Below are 22,683 nucleotides of genomic sequence, written 5' to 3' on the forward strand. Positions count from 1 at the left end.
ACAGGATTGATTTTAAGATTTGTAATATTCCTCCACATCCCAATAATGTAAAAATGGGATGCAAGCAGCATGGCTGTAGAGCCAAAGCGGAAATATTTTAGACTGGCTCATGCAGAGGTTTTCACATAAAAACTAAAGAGTTTTACAGCAAAGTAAACTTGATAATCCTAGTTATATGTCATAAACCTACATGAGTGGAAGTAACATGTATATGCACTTGTACAACATTCCATTTTTTTTATTTCTGTTTCAATACAGATTGCTTTTGCTTTAGTTAAAATTGTTTTATTGCTTTCGTGATGGGTTCTTTTTCTTTGTTTTGTTTTTCTGTTTTTTGTTCTTCTCTCTTGCTTAAAAATTAAAACACTTGGAAACTGAATTACAAAAGCCTCGCCTGGAACCAGTAACTCTTGTATAAACTGACTACAATAACAAAATTCAATTCATTTTTACCAGATTTCTGTGTTGTTGTGATCCGTTCAAAAAAAGTACGCGTGAGACATCTTCCTGCATAACCAGTCTTTTGCCCAGCCTCCAGTTAACGTCACACGTTGCGCGTCGCAAGGAAGTCCGTCACCGCCGAAGCTTTACCTGGATCTGCGAAGCTATCACGGTTCTGATCGGTTCTGTTTTTGTTTGGATTTGAATCCAGAATCTAAGCAACGGTCTCCGAACCATTTAGCGGCAAATAAACCGTGCGCAGATTGTAATCGTCACTATACGATTATCGGAAATCATTGAGCAAAAGTAAAGTTTCGGGTCGAGATGAGTGTGGAGGCGTACGGGCCGAGCTCTCAGACCCTCACCTTCCTGGACACCGAGGAAGCGGAGCTGCTTGGAGCGGACACACAAGGCTCCGAGTTTGACTTCACTGACTTCACTCTTCCCAGCCAGACGCAGACTCAAGGCCAGACTCCGAGCCAACTGGACAGCCAGGTTGACACGTTCAGTCATACAGGAAGGCGCGGTTAACAGACGCTAGCGGCAGCTAGCTATAACTAGCTAGCTCATCCAGTCTTTTTGCTAACCAGCTATTCTTAGATTTAGCTTGACTTAGCTTTAAGTTAGCTTGGTTAGCGCGTTATTAAGCCTTTTATCAACACTTCAAGCGTTTTTGTGTATTTCGGCACGATTGTTTTCTAAATTTAGAAACAATTCGGGTTCAAATGCATATAAATACGGATGATGTCTGCCATACAGTAACAAAATGTCAACATGTTAAAATTCCGCAGCGTGTGCCCTATCCGCTAGCAGCTATTGGTTAGCATCTAGTTTGTTTTGTAACGGCGGCATCGTTCAGCAGGTCAATGGACCGGACGAGGGTCTGCTCAACGGGGGATTGGACGATTCTGTGGCCAAGACCAGTCAGTTCTTGGGCGAACTGAACTTTGAAGAAGATGAGGAAGATGCGTACTACACCAAAGACCTGCCTGTGCATGCTTGCAGGTACTGCAACCTGTCACCACCACATGGACAACACACACAGGATGAAGTCATTAAAGCTTGAACATTTATTTTTTTCAACACATTTTTTTATTTAAAAAAAAGTTCAAGCTGTTAGTTGCACAGAAGTGCTTTCTTTTGCTTTTTCTGTATGAATCTTGTTAAGTAAGAACAATTGCTTAGTGTCTGTTGTATGATTTTATTAGTTGTTTCCATGCCAGTTTTTAGTCATAGAAACGTGTTTGAAGCAAAACTTTTGTCTAAAGAATGAAATACAGGTAAAGTCTAACGAATGTGTTTTTAAATATTTGTGGATCACAGAAATACATGGGATCCTATGAACATTTTACTGATTTCTACATTGCAAATTCTAAAATTTTAATGTGTTCCATTTTAACAACTTATCTGATTCATATAATAATTTCTGTTTGCTGTTACGATTCATAGTCCATATATAAAATTTCAGCCCACTGTTGTCTTTCCATATCAATGTCGTACAAAAATGGAACATTATTACAACATTCTATCACACTGTATGATCACATGTGTTTTTTTTACATATTGGACTGTCATCACTTGTTTGCTGTCCGCTGTGAAGCATTTTTATGTAGATTGATTACAGATTAATTCATTTTATTTTATAACTTTTTAACAAGTTGCCTCAGACGGATTGTTCTGGTTTAAAAAATGGATTCATTAATTTATTGTTTCACCTCTAGTGTTCATGAATTAATCTAACATTTATTTGATTTTGCAGCTACTGTGGTATTCATGACCCAGCGTGTGTGGTGTACTGTAATACCAGTAAGAAGTGGTTCTGTAACGGACGTGGCAACACATCTGGCAGGTGGGTACTTTTTAAAAAATGTGTTAAACTTAATCATCACAAGACTTAAGTGAATAAAATAACAAAAATCTGCTTTGGCCTTTAAATCTAATTTGTAATTTCACATTTGACACTGAAAACAGGCAATTTAACTAAATTCATGTTAAAACTTCACTGCATTTTCTGTTTACATTGCCACACAACAAACAGTGGGAAATCCATTATGACCCAATTCACTTTGCTTGCCCCTCACTCTAAAATGTTCTGTCTGTTCTGTGTAGTCCTGTTGCTCAGTCCGTCTTTGAAACTAGGCCTGGACAATATACTGTAAATTTATCGCCATCGCAATATCAAGCTGAGCAATATGCACATCGCAAATGACAGCCAAAATTGCAATAAATGGTTACCTTAAATGTGATAAAACAATCTTATGGCAACTTGAAGCATTTAACGAATCAAATAAATCCCTTTGTGCATTTGACCAATCGAATGGACCCCTTCATGTTGTGGACCAATCAGATGGAGCCCTATAATGTTAGAGTAGAATTTTTAAACCTTTGCAATGAAATGGGTTTGATGTGTTTGGTTGTTTTGTTATTCGCTTACATACCGCAAATTATATCGTTATTGCAATATTAATCCCTAATTGAAACTATAAATAAGTCTCTTATATTTTATGTCTTTTTTTTGTCTTCCATTATTTAGCCATATTGTGAATCACATGGTGAGGGCCAAATGCAAAGAAGTGACGCTGCATAAAGATGGACCGCTGGGTGAAACGGTTCTGGAGTGCTACAACTGTGGCTGCCGCAACGTCTTCCTTCTGGGCTTTATCCCTGCCAAAGCCGATTCTGTGGTGGTTCTCCTCTGCAGGTGAGCGGGTGACTTTGGGTGTGTCTTTGTTTACTGACAGGCCGCTGGGATAGTGTGCACTTACAATTTTTATGTTTCCAACACCTTCCCAAAAGATTACAGTAAACTTTAGAATCTAAAAATGAGAAATTTGCTGCAAAATGCAGCTTTTAATTTGAAAGGTCACACTTGGTGCTAAAGTGACACATGTGCTTTTAACATAAATGTCTACTGCTGTAAGTCTACTGTAAGTTAAGATAGTTTTTCTGGATTTATTCATGCATTTTTAGCGCTGTACTGCATGAAATAATTGCTCTAAAAGAGTTAAAGTTGTTCTATAATACCTAAAGGGAAATAAAGAAACACCCAGAAATGTGGGTCTTAAAGATTATATACCGTATGTCAAGAAAAAACTGTGAATCTTGAGCGAGGCATTAGGTTGTGAGTGGTGCATTTTTTTATTTGTCGGTTATTTTTAAAATAATTTCATCTGAATCGTGTATGTTCATGCAGGCAGCCCTGTGCTAGCCAGAGTAGCCTAAAGGACATCAACTGGGACAGCTCCCAGTGGCAACCACTGATTCAGGACCGCTGTTTTCTGTCCTGGCTGGTGAAGATCCCATCGGAGCAGGAGCAGCTGCGAGCTCGTCAGATCACCGCTCAGCAGATCAATAAGCTGGAGGAACTCTGGAAGGTATGCAGATTCACCTTTTGGGGTGCTTAAACAAAAGTTGAACCCAAATAAAAGGAAAAAGTAACTTCATTAGAGCAGAATGAACTCAGTCTGATTTCAGTGTTTTATTATTGGTTCTGATTCTGTTTCCATGGTAACAGGACAATCCCACCGCTGCACTGGAAGACCTGGAGAAGCCTGGCGTGGACGAGGAGCCCCAGCATGTGCTGCTGCGTTATGAGGATGCTTACCAGTACCAAAACATCTTTGGTCCTTTGGTCAAGCTGGAGGCTGATTATGACAAGAAGCTGAAGGAGTCACAGGTGACTGATTGACCAAGTAATAGTGGCTCAATAAAAATTAGTCATTTAAGGGGCTGTTTTTGCAATAAAAACAGAGCTACAAGGATCATTTGGACTTCCTGTTTTCTCTTGTATAACAGTTAATGTGGAAACAATTCCACTTTGGAGTTGCAATCTGGCAGCATTTTTCTTTATTATAATTTTAATATTATAATAAATATTATAATATTATAATATATTATTTATAATCAGTTATACTTCTTTCTTTTTTTCTAGACTCAAGACAACATAACAGTCAGGTGGGACCTGGGGCTGAACAAGAAGCGCATTGCATATTTTACACTGCCCAAGACAGACTCTGGTATGTTTTTGTGTAGTTTTTTTTATTCTGCTGTGTTATTTGGTTATTTGCAAGTATTAACTTTGTTTTTTTTCTACTTCATTTTAAATTTTGCAATTTATTTCCCACCATGGTTTCCATCCTAGATATGCGCCTAATGCAAGGTGATGAGATCTGCCTGCGTTACAAGGGAGACCTGGCGCCTTTGTGGAAGGGCATCGGCCATGTCATCAAAGTCCCTGACAGTATCCTTTACACTGCTGCAGAATATCTGCTGCATCACACTGACTTCCATCACAATTTCCCTCTTTAAAATCAGCAGCGTCACTATAGCTATAAAAGAGTTTCTTTAACAGCGTGTGCTTGAAGACTATGGGGATGAAATTGCTATTGAATTGAGGAGCAGCGTTGGAGCTCCTGTGGAAATCCCACATAACTTCCAGGTGGACTTTGTGTGGAAATCCACCTCCTTCGACAGGTACACTCAAATGCCCTGCCATGAACTCCAAATGAGACAAAACACTTAAAATTTAGGAAGTTTTATGTTACAGGATGTAATGTGACCTTAATTTTTCTTTTTTTATTTGTAAGAAGATTTCCATTCCAAGTATTTCCTAAGTTGACTCTTTTTTTTTTTTTTTGCACCCCTTTAGGATGCAGAGTGCCCTGAAGACCTTTGCTGTTGACGAGACATCGGTCTCTGGCTACATTTATCACAAACTTTTGGGCCACGAGGTGGAGGACGTTACCATCAAGTGCCAACTGCCGAAGCGTTTCACCGCTCAGGGCCTTCCTGACCTCAATCACTCGCAGGTCAGTCTGGCTTTCTGCTGATACTATGATTCTTGCTGTTAAATTTTAACTCATTTCAGGGCAATACTCCCATTCACTGTCATTTTTGTTGTCATATGCCCTTCAAGCACGGTCATTTACCTTTGGTTTTTGAAATTTTGTGGGGCTTGTGACTTCTTTAGAACAAGACCAAATATTAGTTGCTACAAGTGCCAAGATTACGGATAATTCATTTTCTCTTCTGCCCTTTTCCTCCCAAACAGGTCTACGCAGTAAAGACAGTGTTGCAAAGGCCTCTGAGTTTAATCCAGGGTCCTCCTGGCACTGGGAAAACTGTCACTTCTGCCACAATTGTGTACCACCTATCCCGTCAGGGCAACGGGTAGGACCATCACAATCAACAAACTTCTTCAAGCATAGAAATGTTATGCAAATCTAAAAATATTCCCAAAAACATTTACATAAATCCCTCATTGTGCTTTTATGGGTGCTTGTGTCCTTTTAGGCCAGTCCTGGTGTGTGCTCCAAGTAACATAGCTGTAGATCAGCTCACTGAAAAGATTGATAAGACTGGTCTGAAGGTTGTCAGGCTGTGTGCTAAGAGCAGAGAAGCCATCGAGTCACCAGTGTCTTTCCTGGCTCTCCACAACCAGATCAGCAACATGGACAGGTGAGCGGCACACAGACAAGAAGTTAAAGTACAGTCCACTCATTTTCTTTATTTTTTATTGAACCTTTATTTACCCAGGAAATGTCCCATTGAGATTAAGAATCTCTTTTTCAAGGGAATCCTCATCTTTTGATCTAAGTGTTACCAGAAGTCTTTTCAATATGATTGTGCCGATTTTAGCCTAAATCCAAAAATGTGTCATTTTCTAAGAGTTTCTGTTACGCGGTAAGAGTTCATCAGAAACTCGCCTCTTAGTTGTGTTTGAGACTGATGGTGTGGAAGTAAGATCCCTTTGTTTGCACTCGCCCGCTGGCTTACAGCCCATCACAACCCCAACCTAACATTAGCGGTGCATCAAAAATGGCGAGCAATATCGGATCTATTCAGCCATCCCGTTTTGAGCCAGATTCCAGCTCAGACGAGGAAAATGAAAACGTTATTGGATCTGCTAGTGGATGTATTGGAATGGAGCGTAGCAGTGAGACTTTAGCTCGCCCATTGCAGTGTCTATGTTTTTCAAATGGCATTTATTAATCTCTTGATTCATCGCGGTTTGAATAAAGAAATACTCAGAAATGTAGTTTTAATCGTAAATTCCTTTTTGTATGTCTTCCATGAGAAAAATTCTACAAAAACATGTTAAAAACAAATTTTCCTTTGGAGCGGATCTTTGTTAAAAATCTTAAAAATGTTTTTTATACAAGTCCTGCTGGGAATGTTTTTGGGCTTTGATAATTTTTTACAACCTTTTGTCATTTTGATGTACCTTTTTAATGTATTAAGCCTATCCTCCCAAATCAAGTTAAATTTTGAAAGATTTCCTTATGTTTTAAATTGTGCAAATCTATGTTTCTTTTTGAGAGCAGGCAGTTGGATTACAGTTTTAACTTGATAGTCAAATCCATTCGTTTATCCTGATCTTAGGTTACTGTTGCAGTGTGTGCCTGCCACTGTACATTCAGTTCAGGACCTTTTGAGTCACTGAGTTATCTCTCTTGGTTTCCACAGTATGCCAGAGCTTCAGAAACTGCAGCAGCTGAAGGATGAGACTGGAGAGCTGTCGTCTGCAGATGAGAAACGTTACAGGGCTCTGAAGCGCACAGCTGAGAGGGAGCTGCTCATGGTAAGACAGCTCAGCATTTGTACTATGATTGATGGTAGACAGAACATTATGTACTCTTAAGGGGTTTTTGGTCTGGCCCATTAAAAAACACGCAATCAAAAATCCCATCTATGCGGAGCTTTTTTTTTTTTTTTTTTTTTGATGGCTTTGTTTTTTTAGCAGCACAGAAAATCTAAATGGTTCCAAGATATGAAAAGAAAATATTCAGATCATTTAAGAGTTTTTTGTGATCACTATCTTCTATTGAGATGGTGTTTCCATGGAGAACCTATGAGTTTGTGCTCCATTGTACTATTTATTTTTACTTTTAATGGTATAAAACTGTAAAAACAGTGCAGATGCACCATTGCTTTGTTGTGTATGTACTGTGTTGTTAGCATTATTGCTGTATACGTGCAACAACTGCAAGCTGCAGAGCAAACAATATAGAGATTTAAAGTGAGAACCTGACTGTACTGAAGATCAATGCCCCACAGTACCGTACTTCAGCTGGCATAACACCTAAGTGGAATATCAACAATAAAGAAGAAGTGACCTTTTTATCTTTTGCACAGGTCTTAAGAGTTCTACAAACTATAAGTTCCCGTTTTTCTTTTCCAGAACGCTGATGTGATTTGTTGCACCTGTGTCGGGGCTGGGGATCCCCGTTTGGCCAAGATGCAGTTCCGCTCCATCTTGATTGATGAGAGCACCCAGGCCACCGAGCCGGAGTGTATGGTGCCGGTGGTGCTGGGAGCCAAACAGGTAAATAAATCCCACCTCTGTTCAGAGAAGTGCAAACGGATGTTCAGTTGCTTTGTTGCAACATTAATTTAGGATATTTGTCATCACACGTATGAATCACAAGTATATGTGTGACATCTGTTTGACCTGCACTCTTCCTCCCAGCTCATTCTTGTCGGGGACCACTGCCAGCTGGGTCCTGTGGTGATGTGCAAGAAGGCAGCAAAGGCGGGCCTGTCTCAGTCTCTGTTTGAAAGACTGGTGGTTCTGGGAATCCGGCCAATCCGCCTGCAGGTCCAGTACCGCATGCACCCGGCTCTCAGCGCCTTCCCCTCCAACATTTTCTATGAGGGCTCGCTGCAGAACGGTGTCACTGCAGGTTTGTCTAAAGACCCTTCGGGGGAGCTTTTATTCCCACGGACTGAGAAAAGCTGTGAAGAAAACAATGAGATTTTCATGTCGTTTCCAGCTGATCGCATCAAGAAAGGCTTCGACTTCCAGTGGCCTCAGCCAGATAAACCCATGTTCTTCTATGTGACTCAGGGTCAGGAGGAAATTGCCAGCTCTGGAACCTCCTACCTTAACAGGTAAAGTCACTTCACCCTTTATCTCCAGAGATGTCACCACCTAAAAAACACACGCTCTTTGATATACATCTTTGACAAAGGTGAATCGGCTGATTCTGACGCAGCTCTTCATTTTGGCTTTGCACCGTTATGCAAGACATCACCAACGTAAAGTGCTGTTCAGCACAAAGCTTCTTTTCTCTGCTACAAAACCTGCTGGAATTCCGTTAATTGCATAAACGTTTAAAGAGTGTGTCAACACCACAGCTAAAGCTTAGGTTTAAATGGTAAATAGCCTAGACATCGCTTTTCTACCTTCCTCGAAGGCCCAAAGCGCTTTACAGTCACATTCACACACACATTCACACACACTCTGCTGCCGAACAATGGCGCCAAGCTTCCACTAGAGGCAAGGTGGCTTCAACATATGGGCAGGAAAGGCGGGAATCGAACCTGCAATATTCTGACCAAAGGTTGACCGCACCATGGTTAAGCTACTCAACTCATGTAAATAATCTAACAAATAACAAACACGGACGAAAATGATTCTCTTTTTGCCTAACAAATATGGATGGGTATCGTTAAGCTTTTAACGGTACTACTACTCTTACTGATGCTGCTTATCGATCCACTATTTTAACGATACTCTTATAGATACTTTTTGAGGACGAAAAAAAAATAAATAACAAATAAAGAACATAAAGTGTTTTATTTCCTCATTATGCAACATTGTTTTTTTAACAAAACATTTTACTTTATACATTTTCCAACTTGAAAAGTAAAATACATGAAGAAAAAAGAAAAATAAACAGCAATGTTTTGACATATTGCTATCATGATGTAAATATTAAACAAATTGAATAAATGTTTGAGCTCATAAGCTCATCCCAGAGAAAGTCTGTGCTTCAACTCCCGCAGTGAAAGCTGCGTCTTAATCTGACGCCCGTGTTTTCATCTCTCTGACAGTTTGAAGTCAAAGCCCCTCCCCCGCCTCTCTACCTGCTTTTCCTCTCTACCTGTTCACCTCCTCTGCAGCAGCGAGTCGTTGTTTTTTTCCGTGCCCCTCCACTGTATGCTTCACAGAGAGCGCAAAATACGGTCATCATAGCTTCTGGTTGACACGATAGTCGGGGCGCTCTAGCGCAGATTGAATTAATTTTTACGTGGGCCTGCGTACTGTCTGAACAACAGCCCCGCCCCCCGTGCACACAAATAGCCATACAGACCTTTCCTCTTCAGCGAGAATAGCGAAATTAATATCATCATTAATTAACGGAAAATTGACTAACTTGGTGAGTTAAATATGGCAGATACCGTTTATATCTTGTGGGACACAAAAAAAACCAGATTTTTCCAGTACCGATAGCAGAACCGTTGAGGTCAGATCTTAACGATACTGCGGCCTTGAAGAATGTTGCCCCGGGGCTCGTTCAATACCGGGGCTCTGTACCCATCCCTACTAACAAAACTGTTGAAACATTCCAAACATACACAAGAAGTGAGGAAAATGTTCCAGCCTTGTTGTTGAGAAAGAAGATTGAGTAGCGCCTTTATTCCCATTTTTCCTTTTCTTAAGGACTGAGGCTGCAAACGTTGAGAAAATCACCACCAGGCTGCTGAAGGCAGGAGCCAAACCCGATCAGATCGGCATCATCACCCCTTATGAGGGCCAGCGCTCCTACCTGGTCCAGTATATGCAGTTCAGTGGCTCCCTGCACACCAAACTTTATCAGGTACCAGCACTTCTGACTTTTCCTCCTAAAAATGTAAAATATCAACAGAATATGATAAATCAAATTCACCCAAAACCATTTAAAATGCTTACTGTGTTTGTGCTGCTGTTACTAAGACATACCCCCATCTCTCCTGTTCCATCATAGCAAGTGGAGATTGCCAGCGTGGACGCCTTCCAGGGCAGAGAGAAGGATTTCATCATTCTGTCTTGTGTTCGTGCAAATGAGCACCAGGGCATTGGTTTCCTGAACGACCCTCGTCGTCTCAACGTTGCGCTGACCAGAGCCAAGTGAGAACCGTTTAGATCACGAGCAACCTGGGCTTCTCATTTGTGCAGATTCTGAACCTCACTTTCAGTCTCCTGTGGTTCTAACCTGATCTGTGTGCGTTTGTGTGAAGGTATGGGGTGATCATTGTGGGGAACCCCAAAGCCCTGTCTAAACAGCCTCTGTGGAACAACCTGCTGAACAACTACAAGGAGCAGAAGGTTCTGGTGGAGGGGCCCCTCAACAACCTCAGAGAGAGCCTCATGCAGTTCAGCAAACCCCGTAAACTTGTCAACACCATCAACCCCGTGAGTACAACCTCCTGCACCACTAATTCCAAGGCAGATCGGACTTTTTCTCAACATGAAAATGACAATCCAGAAAGTAATTTAAAATTCAAAATCAGATTTTGTTCATACTTTTTACTAGAAAAACAAAAAAGCATTACATTTCTTTTTTAAACTTGGCTTTATTTGAACTTTTACACACTTCTTAGGGGACTGAATTTGCCAAAGTCCAGCAAAATTATTTTTTAAGTAATTTTATTATATTTTGAATAAACATAATATATAGATGACTGTTAGTTTAGGCTTTAAAGAACTCCAAACTCTTTGTTTGTTCAGGGGGCTCGTTTTATGAGCACTGCCATGTATGACGCTCGAGAGGCTCTCATCCCTGGATCTGCATACGATCGAAGCAGCACTGGTATTTCTACATCTTTTCACATTTGTAAACATTCAAAAATGATCTCAGCAACTGTTGTCGTTTGTAAACCCCGTGTCTTCAAATGCTCTTTCAGCTGGACGTCCGTCCAACATGTACTTTCAAACACACGACCAGATTGGAATGATTGGGGCGGGCCCAGGTCACATGGCCGCTATGAATATCCCCATACCGTTCAACCTGGTGATGCCCCCAATGCCTCCCCCAAGTTACTTGGGTCAGGCGAACGGCCCTGCTGCAGGTAAACCAACCATTGCCGCTCTGCAGAAGCTATGACCTGCAAAAACAACACAGATTTCTTGATTTTGGCTCAAAAAAGGCCTCAAAAAGACACCTGGGAATGCTTTTAAATGTCTTAAAACATGATCAAAGTGGGACTTTAAATACTCAGATTTGTCGTTTTCTAAATGGAAAGGTGTCCAACCCATGAATAGGGTCACTTAGACCAAAGTTCTTCCCTGTTTTTAATACTTGACATTGGCCAAAATTCATTTATCCTGCTTCTTGTGTTTTGCAAAATGGTTAGAAATGATCCTTCTCCTGTTTTTATGAAGGCCGTGGGGCTATGAAAGGGAAGCCCGGGCGCAGCGGGCGGCAGAGGGTCCGCGGCATCGGGAACCAGGGTCCCGGGCAGGTTAACGGACCAAACAGCCAGGTCAGCCAGGATGGGGCCTCCCAGTCTTTCTCTCAGGGGCCGTTGACCCAGGGCTACATCTCCATAAGCCAGCCCTCTCAGATGAGCCAGCCCGGCCTCTCCCAGCCCGAGCTGTCTCAGGTAACCCATGCAGGGTGTATGCATAATACAGATTTTGCATTTTTTAAAGTAGAATCCTAATTTTTATTCAGTCAAATATGTACAGATCATTGAGGAAGTGTCTGGTCTTCTCCTCTACAGGACAGCTATCTGGGTGATGAGTTCAAGTCCCAAATCGACGTGGCCCTGTCCCAGGACTCGACCTACCAGGGCGAACGTGCGTACCAGCATGGCGGAGTGACCGGACTGTCACAGTACTAAAGTGTAAGTCACAAACTGTATCGGGGCACATTTAATTCTATGTCAAGACAAAACTACTTAGAGTTTACTCCGTTTTCAGCGCAAAGACAACACTTAAGGGTTTAATCCACCTGTAAATCTGCAGAACTTTGTTATGAATGCTTGGCTAAAACCTATAATGCAAAAGACCCCTGATAGTGTGTTTTACATCTGGCAGGTTGGCTGAAGAAGGGAGCTAGGCTGGAGCTGAGCTTAGTTCATCAGCTTTTAAATCTGGGAAAAAATAAAAACATAAAATGGATACCTGTTTTCCTCTGCTACATCCGAAGCACCACCAAGTGAAAGCGACGGGATAGCGAAACCAAACCAATGACCAGCGAGCGAAATAAGAGGGTAGAAGAAGAGAGCACTAACCGATGCGCATGGAGATGGAAGGAGAGGCCGCGTGAACAAGCGAAAGGCAGGAAGCGATGCCCGTGGGTAGTGATGGAAGGAGGTCGAGAAGATGGCGGCGTCTGGTCGGGCTGCTGAGGGAAACGTGAGAGATCAACAGTCTCTGAGAATCCAAAAGAGGTTCAGTCCCAAAGAAAATGATCCATGCAACAATGCCCCCCACACACAGTCCCTGTGAAGGCTTTAGTCCAGTTTACTCGTCGTCCGACGAGAATCGAGGCTTTTCAGCGGAATCTGAAGAATTCTTTCTCCAAACCTGGACAGAAATGTGTGCGGGAAGCTTTCAAGCATTCAGCACAGACAAAAATACAAGTCCCCCATGCTGGATGTGGGTTGTCTGATCAACCCGAACAACGTCCAAGACTCTTAAAATTAGGTTAATCGTGGGAAGTAATGTTCACCCGGGCCCTGACTCCTCGGCAGCCTACGAAGGAAGCAGCGGTCGACAAACCTTCTGAGAGAGGAAACAAAAACGCTGGTTTCTGTGCTCGAGTCTGATGTTGAAATACCTTTCACTTGCCTTGAGAACCACTGGCTCAACCACAAGGTTTTCAACGGGGTGGTTTCGACCACGTCAGAGGTGGAAAAGTGTGTGGATTTCAGACGTTTTTGTTTTTTTTTCCTTCTTTTCAAGGCATGAGAATCCGCAATATCGCAATCCTCATGGGACAGTTTTTCCTCTCTGGAGTATCTTTCTTATCACAGAGCACAAAATTGCAAAAAACAAAAAAAAAAAGTTGGAACTCAAACATGACCAGCGGAGAACATCCAACCATTTGATGTTTCTGCCTAGCCTTTTTTCTTATTGCAATCTGTCTAAAGTCAGAAACTGGCATCTTTCTCTTGTTTTTTTTGTTTTATTTTTTTGACTTTTTTAGCACGCTATATGCTTATAAGCAGATGCTTAAATGTTTTACACCTTGTGGTTCCTGTGGGAATCGCAGACTGTCCATAAACCATCGAACGAGTCGCAGGGAAAGTAAAGGATTATGGGGGTTGAGGCCCTTGTGGCAGTCGATTCACAAAGAAGTGGAAAAGGAAGGTGGCTGGGACAGAGAGGGGGTGTGACCTCAGTCAAAGGCAGCGGGTAACCACGCAGAGTGAAGGGCGTGGCATTTGGACCCTAACGGTCTGGGCAGATTAGCTCGCTAATGCGAAACTAGTCTTTTTGTTTTGTTTGTTTGTAAGTAGTTGTTGCATCAGTCCAACAACCAGGCAAAAGGCAGGAGGAAAATGTGAAAGTCAACAAAGCTGGTTGGCGTGGAATGCTCAGGAAGTGCCGTCAGCAGACACCAGGCGACGGCGGTGAACGCAGAAACCAGAATTAGTGCCTATAACCGGTCAACCATCAGAGAAACGCCTGCAGCACAAGCATGAATGTAGTTGGAACCAGCAAATAAAAGCTCCCAGACACCCAAAGGGACGGAGAAAACCAATGAAGAGGATTTTTTGTTAAAAGATGGGATTCCATTTGGTTAATTTAAGAGCTGGGATGAGGGGAAAAAGCCACCTTCCTTCTCTGTGGAGTGAAGACCGGCTGGTCGAACAGATTTGACCCTCAGTGGATGTTTTGGTTTGTGCAAAGCTGTTTTGCCTGCATTATGTTTTCAGTTGAACTCCTCTTGAGATCTATGACGCTAACATTTCTTGGACAACTGTGAACCAGAACCCTGAGCTCCTCTAGATTAAGCTTCTGTCACGTTTGCCTCAGCAAACGTGGGCGTTACTTGGGACATTTAGTGTAATTTTACTATAACCTGTCTTTTTGTAGCAACTTGCCGATAAACGGGAAAGAGGCGCGGGCCATTTCCTTTCTTCACAAAGACTTTTGTACTTTCCTCAAACTGTCCGAGGGATTGTAGTTTTGTAACTCTTCAAGGAGAGACACTTTCTGAACACAGTACGAATGTAAGTCCTCAGTGTATCTCACCTGCTTCTCATTTCTGCAGATTTGTGACAATCCTGTTTCACATAGATGTCTCCACCTTTAATTGACTTGGCTCTGTTTGTTTGACATTGTGGAAAATCTCATGTGCTTTCAGTTTTAATGTATCGGCCTGCTCCACTAAACTAATGTTCTAGCTTTAAACAAGCCCTCAATCACATTGCTTTGATGTGTTCCCATCTTCTGAGCCACAACTGATTGCATTGTGCAGTGAATATTATAGAAGTAATTCCGTTGTTTTGTCGTTCAGGTTTGCATTACAAATTACTAATTCTGTCATCAAACCAGATTAAATTGATGGATTAGATATGTCAGTGTGATGTGAATACATATTTGCAACAAATCTTATTTGCAGTGAAACATCACTGATGATTCCCTTAGAAAACCAAATCAATAAAAGTTTTCAATTTCATTTGTACTTATGGGGTGGTGTTTATTTGCAGCTGGAAAATGTCAGATATTTCACAGAAAAAATATGTATATTTATACAAAAATGTAAGTTTTATGGTGGTGCTAGCTCTGTCTTCTTCATCCTCGGTGTCTGTCCGTGCTTCTTTTGAATGGTCTCCTGGATTTTCTGCTTAAACTTCTTCTTCTGCTTCCTGATCTTCTCCAGCTCTGCCTTTCTCTTGGCCTCCAGCTCCGGATCCTGTCAAACCAAAAGAAGATTGAATTAAAAATTCATACAACTTCAAAGTAGCAGGCAGATCAAAAGGGTTTTATGTTGAACTTGATTAAGCAAAAACTGTAACTCCAGTTTGCAACACGATATTTTGACAAATGACACTTTTTAGGGCAAGAATCTTATTTTTGACCAAAAATAAAAGTAATTACTTCATATTTCATGAGAAAGAGGTTAAACAGTTTCCAAATCAAAAGTAACTTATTTAAAGTTTGCTTAGAAAGTTCATAAAAATTTCTGCTTCTGCTCAGTCATGTTTAAGTATAACTCAACACTCAAAGAGAGCCTTTGACTTCCAATCTGTGATAAAACAGAAAAACAAAGATACGGCTTTATAGAAAAATGTAATTAAAGTGTGTGTGTGAGGTTAACCGTGACAATGAAGTCCCAGCTGAAAACACAGATGTATTGAAGACCCACTCAGATAAATATGGTGTTTAACATGTTTTTGTGGCATTTTTCTGATGATGGAGGACATAAAGAAAAAAGAGGCTTAAATTGCTTTTTATTATTTATTTAAATCGTGAATCAGCAGCAGACTAAAGATGCAGTTTATAAAAGGTATTTGTTGCGTAGAGAAAACCCAAGCTCCCTGCTCTGCTCAATTACGATGGTAGACGACCAGTCCGACGGTACGTCTTCATTTTCCTCATCTGAGCTGGCGTCTGGCTCAAAACTGAACGACTGGATGGCTCCAATATTGCTCGCCATTTTTTTTGCACCGGTCATGTTGTGTTGGGGATGTGAGGGAAAGAGTGTAACCAGGTGGAAGATGGGATATTGGGGCGGGGTTGCTTTACGCCAACAGTCCCGCCCACAACTCTGACAAATTCCTGCTGCTCTGCAGAAACTAGAAAGATGTTTTGATTTTGGCTAAAAAAACTGCATAATCATGATTCAAAGACCACTGGGAACGCTTTCAAAATAGCTCCGTAGATGATCAGAGTGGTTCTATAAATGCAGCACTTTGAACTCTACATGAACTATTTTTATGCTTCTGACAAGCTCCTACAAGAAGTTCCTTTAGGGATTCTAAACAAATTTGGTTCGAAGCAGAGAAAACAGGTACATTAAAAAGTAAAATAAAAAAACACTGGACTTGCCTTCCCCTCCAGGATCAACTGTTTCCTCTTGTTTATTTCTTTTTTCTCATCAAAATCTGTTGATTCAAGTCTCTGCAAAACACAAAATGCCAACAAAACTATCAACATTTCAAATGGTTTAAAACTTGTATTTTCTATGTATATTTGAAACCTAGTCAGAATTTGTGCCCTAATTTGCTTGTAAATCCATGAAGGGAAACAGCCTTACGATCTCACACTCCCGCCGCGTGACGTTGACCTGGGTGAGGATCTTGTGGACCTCTTTCTCCTCCACAGGGTATTCCGTCAGCTTGGTCTCTGCAGAAAAGAAGCAGTCAGTGTCTGCCGTTACATTTGAATAACATTAATAGCCTGATCTTCCATTCAAATGATTAACTATTTCAGGGAGACTCCAGCTTTCATGACTAGTTTGCAGCTATTTTGATTTAAAAAATGTCATCTATTGTTTAGTTCAACCTGTAGTTGTAATTTAATACATGGAGCCAATCCCCCATCACTGCATTGCTAACAAGCTACAGGCAATTTCAGGCTGTAAGCATTAAAACCCACAGACAAAACTACATACTTGTCTGTTCCTCGATGGAATGCACTAGATGGATGTCGTACTGCGTCACCAGGGTGATGGACACTCCGTTTCTCCCTGCAAAAGATAAAATAATACTATCTCTACGGTGCAAATGAATCTATTCACATAGTATGTGACGGTTTGTAGTTCTTAAATGCTACATTTACAAACTACATGCAGCCAATGCTCAACTGCACACGGACAGAAAGCATCGTGGGGAATTGAATTGAATTTTAAACAAAAAGAAACAAAAAAAGTCGTTCAAATAAGACCGTACCTGCTCTCGCTGTTCTTCCAACTCTGTGGATGTAGATTTTGGGAAGCCCTGGCGTGTTATGGTTGATAACAACCTGGACAGTTGGGATATCTAAACCCCTAAGAAGCAGAACAATCATCAGAGGAATACCAGTTAAGAGTGTAAACAGTGGAACATTTTCTAGAATCAAAGACAAAAGTGGCCACAAACATGAAAGCTCTGTAGGTTTTCTCACCTGGCAGCGACATCTGTTGCGATCAGGATTTTATAGACACTGGCCTTGAACTTGGCGAGGTTGGCAAACCGCTGCCTCTGGAAAGCACAAAGAGCAAAATCCCTTCTGTTTAAATCTTTATCTCATCCAACATTTGATTCAAGCAGAAACAGTTTCTCTCTGAACAGCTCCTTAAGATCTGGCTTTGACCTCTAACAGTGGTTGCCATGGCTACAGCATCACAGCTGGACTTACCTGTTTCATCATAGAGTGCAGGGAGATGGTGGGGAAGTTAAATTCGCGCAGCATCATCGTGAGAATCTGACAGTTCCTGCAAAACGGTTAAGAAAGGGTGAACATTCATCACCAATGAAGAAGAAAACTCCAAATCATTTTTTAAATTTACAAATGTATGTGTTATTAAGGTGTTTACAAAAGCAAATAATATGTAAAAACAGAGTTTTAGTCGCACGGACGAGGCGTGGACAAATGAAAACACTGCAGAATTTAAGATGGATTTAAAGTTGAGCTCTCTGTTGTTGATTCTGAAAGAGTTTGAACATCTCACTTGCACGTGTTGGTGAAGATGATGATAGACCAGTCGTCGTGTTTGTCAGTAAAAGTCTGGATCAGATGAACCAGGTAAGCGTCCTTCACCTTCTCTGGGGTCAAGATGTATCTCTGGTCCAGCTCTTCCACCGTTCGTGTTCTGATAACAGCAATGAAGGAGACCATCAGCTCAGTTTATCTTCATTACAGAGGTAATGAACTCAAAACAGCTTCAAGGAGGGATTCTGCTTTAGTACCCCTGTGCTGATGGCATGTTTATCCACAGCAAATAACCAAAACAGAGGGCAGGAATGACACCGGCCCGTTTACTCACTCTGAGGTGCTCTCCCAGAAGAAAGGTTTATTCATGGCGATGCTCTTCAGCTCTTGCAGAGTGTCGGTTAGCGTGGCGCTGAACAGCAGCGTCTGCCGTTTGGCTGGTAGGGTCCCAAGGATCTCCTCCAGGTCTTTGGTGAAGTCGGTACAACCTTGTTCCAGTAGGCGATCTGCCTCGTCCAAAATCTGACAAACAGAAAAACAAGTGGAGTTACCATTCAATAAATTATTCACAGAGACCTAAATTAACAGAACATAGTTCTTCAATTCTTAAAGTTGCTCAATATCTCAGGATAAAAAATAATATGCTGGAAAATTGGTGTTAAGTCTACAAGGCATCAACTTGGCAATTTCTTAATCCTGAATAAAAATGTTCAAGTCTTAGTCCTCTGCTGTTTTTGGTTTGTCATATTTAGCATCACAGGGCAGTTATGTGCAAAAACGATCAGATTGCTGCTTCCAAAAGACAAATGTAGAGTCAAATGACTTAAGACGCCATTTCACACATTGATTAGAACAGATCAACATTTTAGTTTCCTTTCAGAGCTCACCAGAAACTTGATCTTTCTCATGCTGAAGGTGTTGGAGCTGCGGACGTGATCAGCCAGTCGGCCTGGTGTTGCTACCACCACATGCGGCTGCTTGGACAGCTCCAGCGCCTGGGTCACCATGTCTGTCCACAACACATCACAGAGAGGATTCCACCGTGTGAACACATTTGTTTAGGGTTGCATCCTCAAGGAGTGCAGAAGAAGCAAGAATGTGGCTACACTCTTTGGTGATCACCAAAACATAAATAGATTTAGATAAGTAATCCCAAGCATCAACAATGTTAAAAATCAAAGGTTAGCTTTAGATAAACTGAATATACAGCAATGCATAACGATGATTTCTCCATTAAAGGTTTTTAGGATGCTAAAAACATCTCGCCCCATTTTCAGATGTTCTGCTGGCCTCTCTAACTGTGAGGGTGATGTATGCATTTACCCATTCCACCAACAACGATGCAGTCCTTCAGACCAAGAGGCTTCCCCAGAACTCGGAACTGCTCTGCTATCTGATAGGCCAGCTCCCTGAAAGACAATCGATTTACAACATTTGAGAAAGCTAAGCCAGAAGAAGAAGAAGATTTGAAAATATTACAGGTTTTTAAAACAAAAAAAATGTAAGATATATTGTCCTTTGCTCTTCACGTCTCATCCCTTTATTTTCCAGACTGTATTAAGAAGTTGCACTAAGAAATTAGGTTATGAATAATTTAACATTTTCTAAAAATTCTGTTTTTTATTAGTGTTTTTTGGATCTGCATAAAAGTGAGATTACTTGCATGCGTTTGAAAGTACTGCAATGGATCTTCGTATAGCTTACAATCTGTATAAGGTAGGGGGCGTAATGATTAATCGACTTGATCGATTTGTAGTCCTACCATCCAAACAAAAAATCTGGCAGAGGCAAATTAGTAATCATGGTAATCAAGTCAAGCTATACCATTATACAATCATTTAAAAAATAAATAAATTGATTGTATCAACCCATTTGAAATGAGGTATGGTAGGTTTATTTTACTGTAATGTAGTGGACAACACATGTGATGCAGCAAAAATGATTAAACCATCAATTCAGTCCAATGTGTGGAAACACTTAGAATTTTACAGACATGTGACCATACAGTGTGCTAGAATGTTGTAATAATGTTCTATTTTTATATGGGGAAAAACAACAGTGGCCTGAACTTTATGGAACTAAAATGTAAATGGGTTTGCCCTTAATTCTTGTTTTCTTGTTTGTTTGTTTGTACACATATTTAATTTACACTTAATTATCTTGCAAGAAAAACAAGGAATGCGGAAAACTTCACCTTCACTGTTTGGTACAAGGTATTTATCTGAGTCACACTGGTTACATTTTTGGCTAAAGATGTCTTGGATCAATTTTAAGTCAGTGAATCAGATCAAAATGAACCAATATCAACTGTGAATCGGATCATCAACCACAAATTGTGATATGAATCAAATCGTTGTCATTCAAAGTGAATTGTTACACCCCCTAAAACGTGGACTACATGACTTTGTTCTGAGGTTTATTCTGTCGCATGTGGTTTTATATTGTACATACATAGACCTAACCTGAATTCAAGATAAAGATTATCGCTTGTTTGTTTTTTTTCCTGTCAGTCTTCCACCACTGACCTGGTAGGGGTGAGCACCAGGCAGAAGATGCCATAAGGATCTTCTGACAGTTTCTGCAGAACCGGCAACACAAAGGCTGCAGTTTTCCCACTTCCAGTCTTGGCACAGCCTAGACAGTCCCGACCTGCGTGGAGGACACACACAGCTGACTCACCTGCATTTGTTTACACCATCAAGGAAGCCACTAGTTTAACAACTCTGTTTATGTTGAAGACAAAGTACAAGCCCACAATATTTGTTGTTTACCACTCGACCGATGAACAGTACACGCCAACAAGAAGCTCGTGAAATTACGACACATCACGATAATTTTTTTTTAAATATCTAAAGAAATGTGTGTTAAAAGCAAGGTTTTAGGATAAGTGTTCCCTGGTTTCACCTTCGAGGATAGCTGGGACGCAGTTCTCCTGCACAGGAGTGGGTTTATCGATTCCCAGCTGTTTGCATTGTTTCACCAACCAGTCCGACAACCCCAGAGAGTGAAAGTCCCCCATCTCTGACGGTCCTTGGTACACACAGCTCAACAGAAAGGTTGTTAAAACACCCCAATAAACCTATTTGTCAGAAACTTTTTCTCATCCTCGTGCGTAAAACCCATCCCCGTCGCTGAATAATGACGTAACGGCATACCTCATAATCGCGGCGCTCGACTGCTCCCTGCTGGTCAAACCCGGAATTTAATACATTGAATAACTACAAACGTGGAACAAACGTACAATTATTGTTGTTATTACAGATGGATAATGTTAATCGATAGAGAATTGTTGCGAGAACAGGGTTTTTAGGCCTGAAATTTAAGGACACAAATAAATGTCATAGTGGGGCATAACATGAAAAGAGCTTTTTTATGTTTTGGCATTATAACTCCATGGATATTGATAACATTTTCCCTAGGCAATATTTTAAGCCAAAGACGTGTGTTTATTTACACAGACCCAACTCTCCCCCATGAGTGTTCAGTTTGGGTCTTCTGCCAGAGACCATGGTTGCTTGAGGTTCTATCTGTTCTTGGAATTGTGCATTCTGGCAGGATATTGTAGGTGTACAGACCCTTGCCAAAAAAAGAGAGAAAATCATAGAAAAGTGCAATCATTTCCATAATGCCATTCAACAAATGAAACTTTAATGGAAAATAGATTCAGGGCCCACTGTTTAATTTATTTCAAGTTTTTTTAGTCAACATTTTTGAGAAATCTACCCATATTTGGCAAGGTGTGAATGTTTGAAACTAAGGTTCACCAACTAATCCTCTTCTAGACTCAAAGCACCTGCACAGGTTCCCCACATGTCATTATATTGGTTAAGTTTGGTTCAATTGTGTCAGATGAGTTCAAAATGGGGAAATTTCAGACTTGACCACTAGCCACAAAAGTTCCTAGCTAAGGAGGCTGGCTGTTCACAGAGCACTGTGTCCAAGCAGATCAATGGAAATTCTAATGGACGGGCAAAATAAGGCAGGAGACGATTCACCAGCAAAAGACGACCATGGACTTCAGCGGATTATGGAAAGGACAAGATTCAAGAACCTGCAGACATCCAGAAAGACTGGAATGAGGTGGAGGAACAACTTCAAAAACCACCACATCCAGACGTATTCAGGAGATGGGCCACAACTGTGGGACTCGTCAAACCACTTCTGAGCCTGGACCAACAGAGGAAATGCCTCACCTGGACCAAAGAGAAAAAGGACTGGAGTGTTGGTCAGTGGTCCATAGTTCTGTTTTCTGATGAAAAGATAGTGTGTCTTTCATTAGGGAATCAAGGTCCAAGGGTTCTGAGGAAGACTGATGAGGAACAGAACCTAAGCTGTGAAATCTCCACAGTCAGTCATGATTTGGGCTGCAATGTTCAGCACTGGTGTTGGTAAACTCTGCTTTCTTTAATCCAAAGTCACTGCAACCGTCTAGCAGAATGTTCTAGAGGACTTCATGGTTGTTTCTGCTGAGGATCTGGATAGAGATGTGGGTTTCATCTTCCAGCAGCTCCTGGCTCCTGCCCTTACTACTGAAGTATTGAAGCTGGACATATCATTTTGACAACACTTTGTTTTAATTGAATTGATGAGATCATAATCTCTGTCCTTATCTTTTTGCAAAAACTGAGAAGTAAATAGTGATATCTCCACTGTTTTCTAATTTTTCTAACCCTGATTTTGTAAGTTTTTTTTGTGAGCTGGAACCCCAATTTATGTAAAAAATAAAAACTTGAAATCAAATAAACTATATTAAGTTTTTTAATGGAATTTTGGAAATGTATACACTTTTCCATGATAGAATATTTTTGGAAAGCGGCTGTGTTTCTTGGAATCTGCTGCAGCTACTCCCCTGTTTCACCGTCTTGTCTGTATGCATCTGTAGCTTTGTG

The 22,683-nt window shown here is 41.0% G+C and overlaps 2 protein-coding genes across 4 annotated transcripts; one reads left to right on the forward strand and one right to left on the reverse strand.

Annotated features, from left to right (window-relative positions):
- Positions 1–551: 551 nt before the first annotated feature.
- upf1 (UPF1, RNA helicase and ATPase) lies at positions 552–14,837 on the forward strand. Of its 3 annotated transcripts, none has more exons than XM_023954254.1 (24): positions 552–936; positions 1,301–1,446; positions 2,201–2,290; positions 2,975–3,142; positions 3,635–3,815; positions 3,956–4,117; positions 4,373–4,457; positions 4,583–4,681; positions 4,806–4,914; positions 5,090–5,249; positions 5,492–5,610; positions 5,734–5,898; positions 6,907–7,021; positions 7,622–7,765; positions 7,910–8,123; positions 8,214–8,331; positions 9,887–10,043; positions 10,191–10,333; positions 10,444–10,618; positions 10,934–11,015; positions 11,110–11,274; positions 11,588–11,808; positions 11,929–12,051; positions 12,245–14,837. In XM_023954254.1, the coding sequence occupies exons 1-23, from the start codon at positions 766–768 to the stop codon at positions 12,046–12,048; spliced, it is 3,309 nt and encodes a 1,102-aa protein (XP_023810022.1). In that variant the 5' UTR covers positions 552–765; the 3' UTR covers positions 12,049–12,051; positions 12,245–14,837. The 3 variants fall into 3 exon arrangements, with proteins under 3 accessions (XP_023810022.1, XP_023810023.1, XP_023810024.1); XM_023954255.1 differs by having other exon boundaries at positions 12,357–14,837; XM_023954256.1 differs by having other exon boundaries at positions 1,304–1,446.
- Positions 14,833–20,946, reverse strand: ddx49 (DEAD-box helicase 49). The gene is made up of 13 exons (XM_004067924.4): positions 20,699–20,946; positions 20,320–20,443; positions 19,118–19,203; positions 18,682–18,803; positions 18,129–18,316; positions 17,814–17,954; positions 17,501–17,576; positions 17,267–17,343; positions 17,053–17,150; positions 16,776–16,850; positions 16,419–16,507; positions 16,211–16,282; positions 14,833–15,074 (listed from the first exon to the last, which is right to left on the reverse strand). Exons 1-13 carry the CDS (start codon positions 20,811–20,813, stop codon positions 14,928–14,930), a joined length of 1,410 nt encoding a protein of 469 aa, XP_004067972.1. The 5' UTR covers positions 20,814–20,946; the 3' UTR covers positions 14,833–14,927.
- Between the last annotated feature and the right edge of the window lie 1,737 nt (positions 20,947–22,683).

This window comes from Oryzias latipes, chromosome 4 (assembly GCF_002234675.1).
Source record: "Oryzias latipes chromosome 4, ASM223467v1".
NCBI lineage: Eukaryota > Metazoa > Chordata > Actinopteri > Beloniformes > Adrianichthyidae > Oryzias > Oryzias latipes.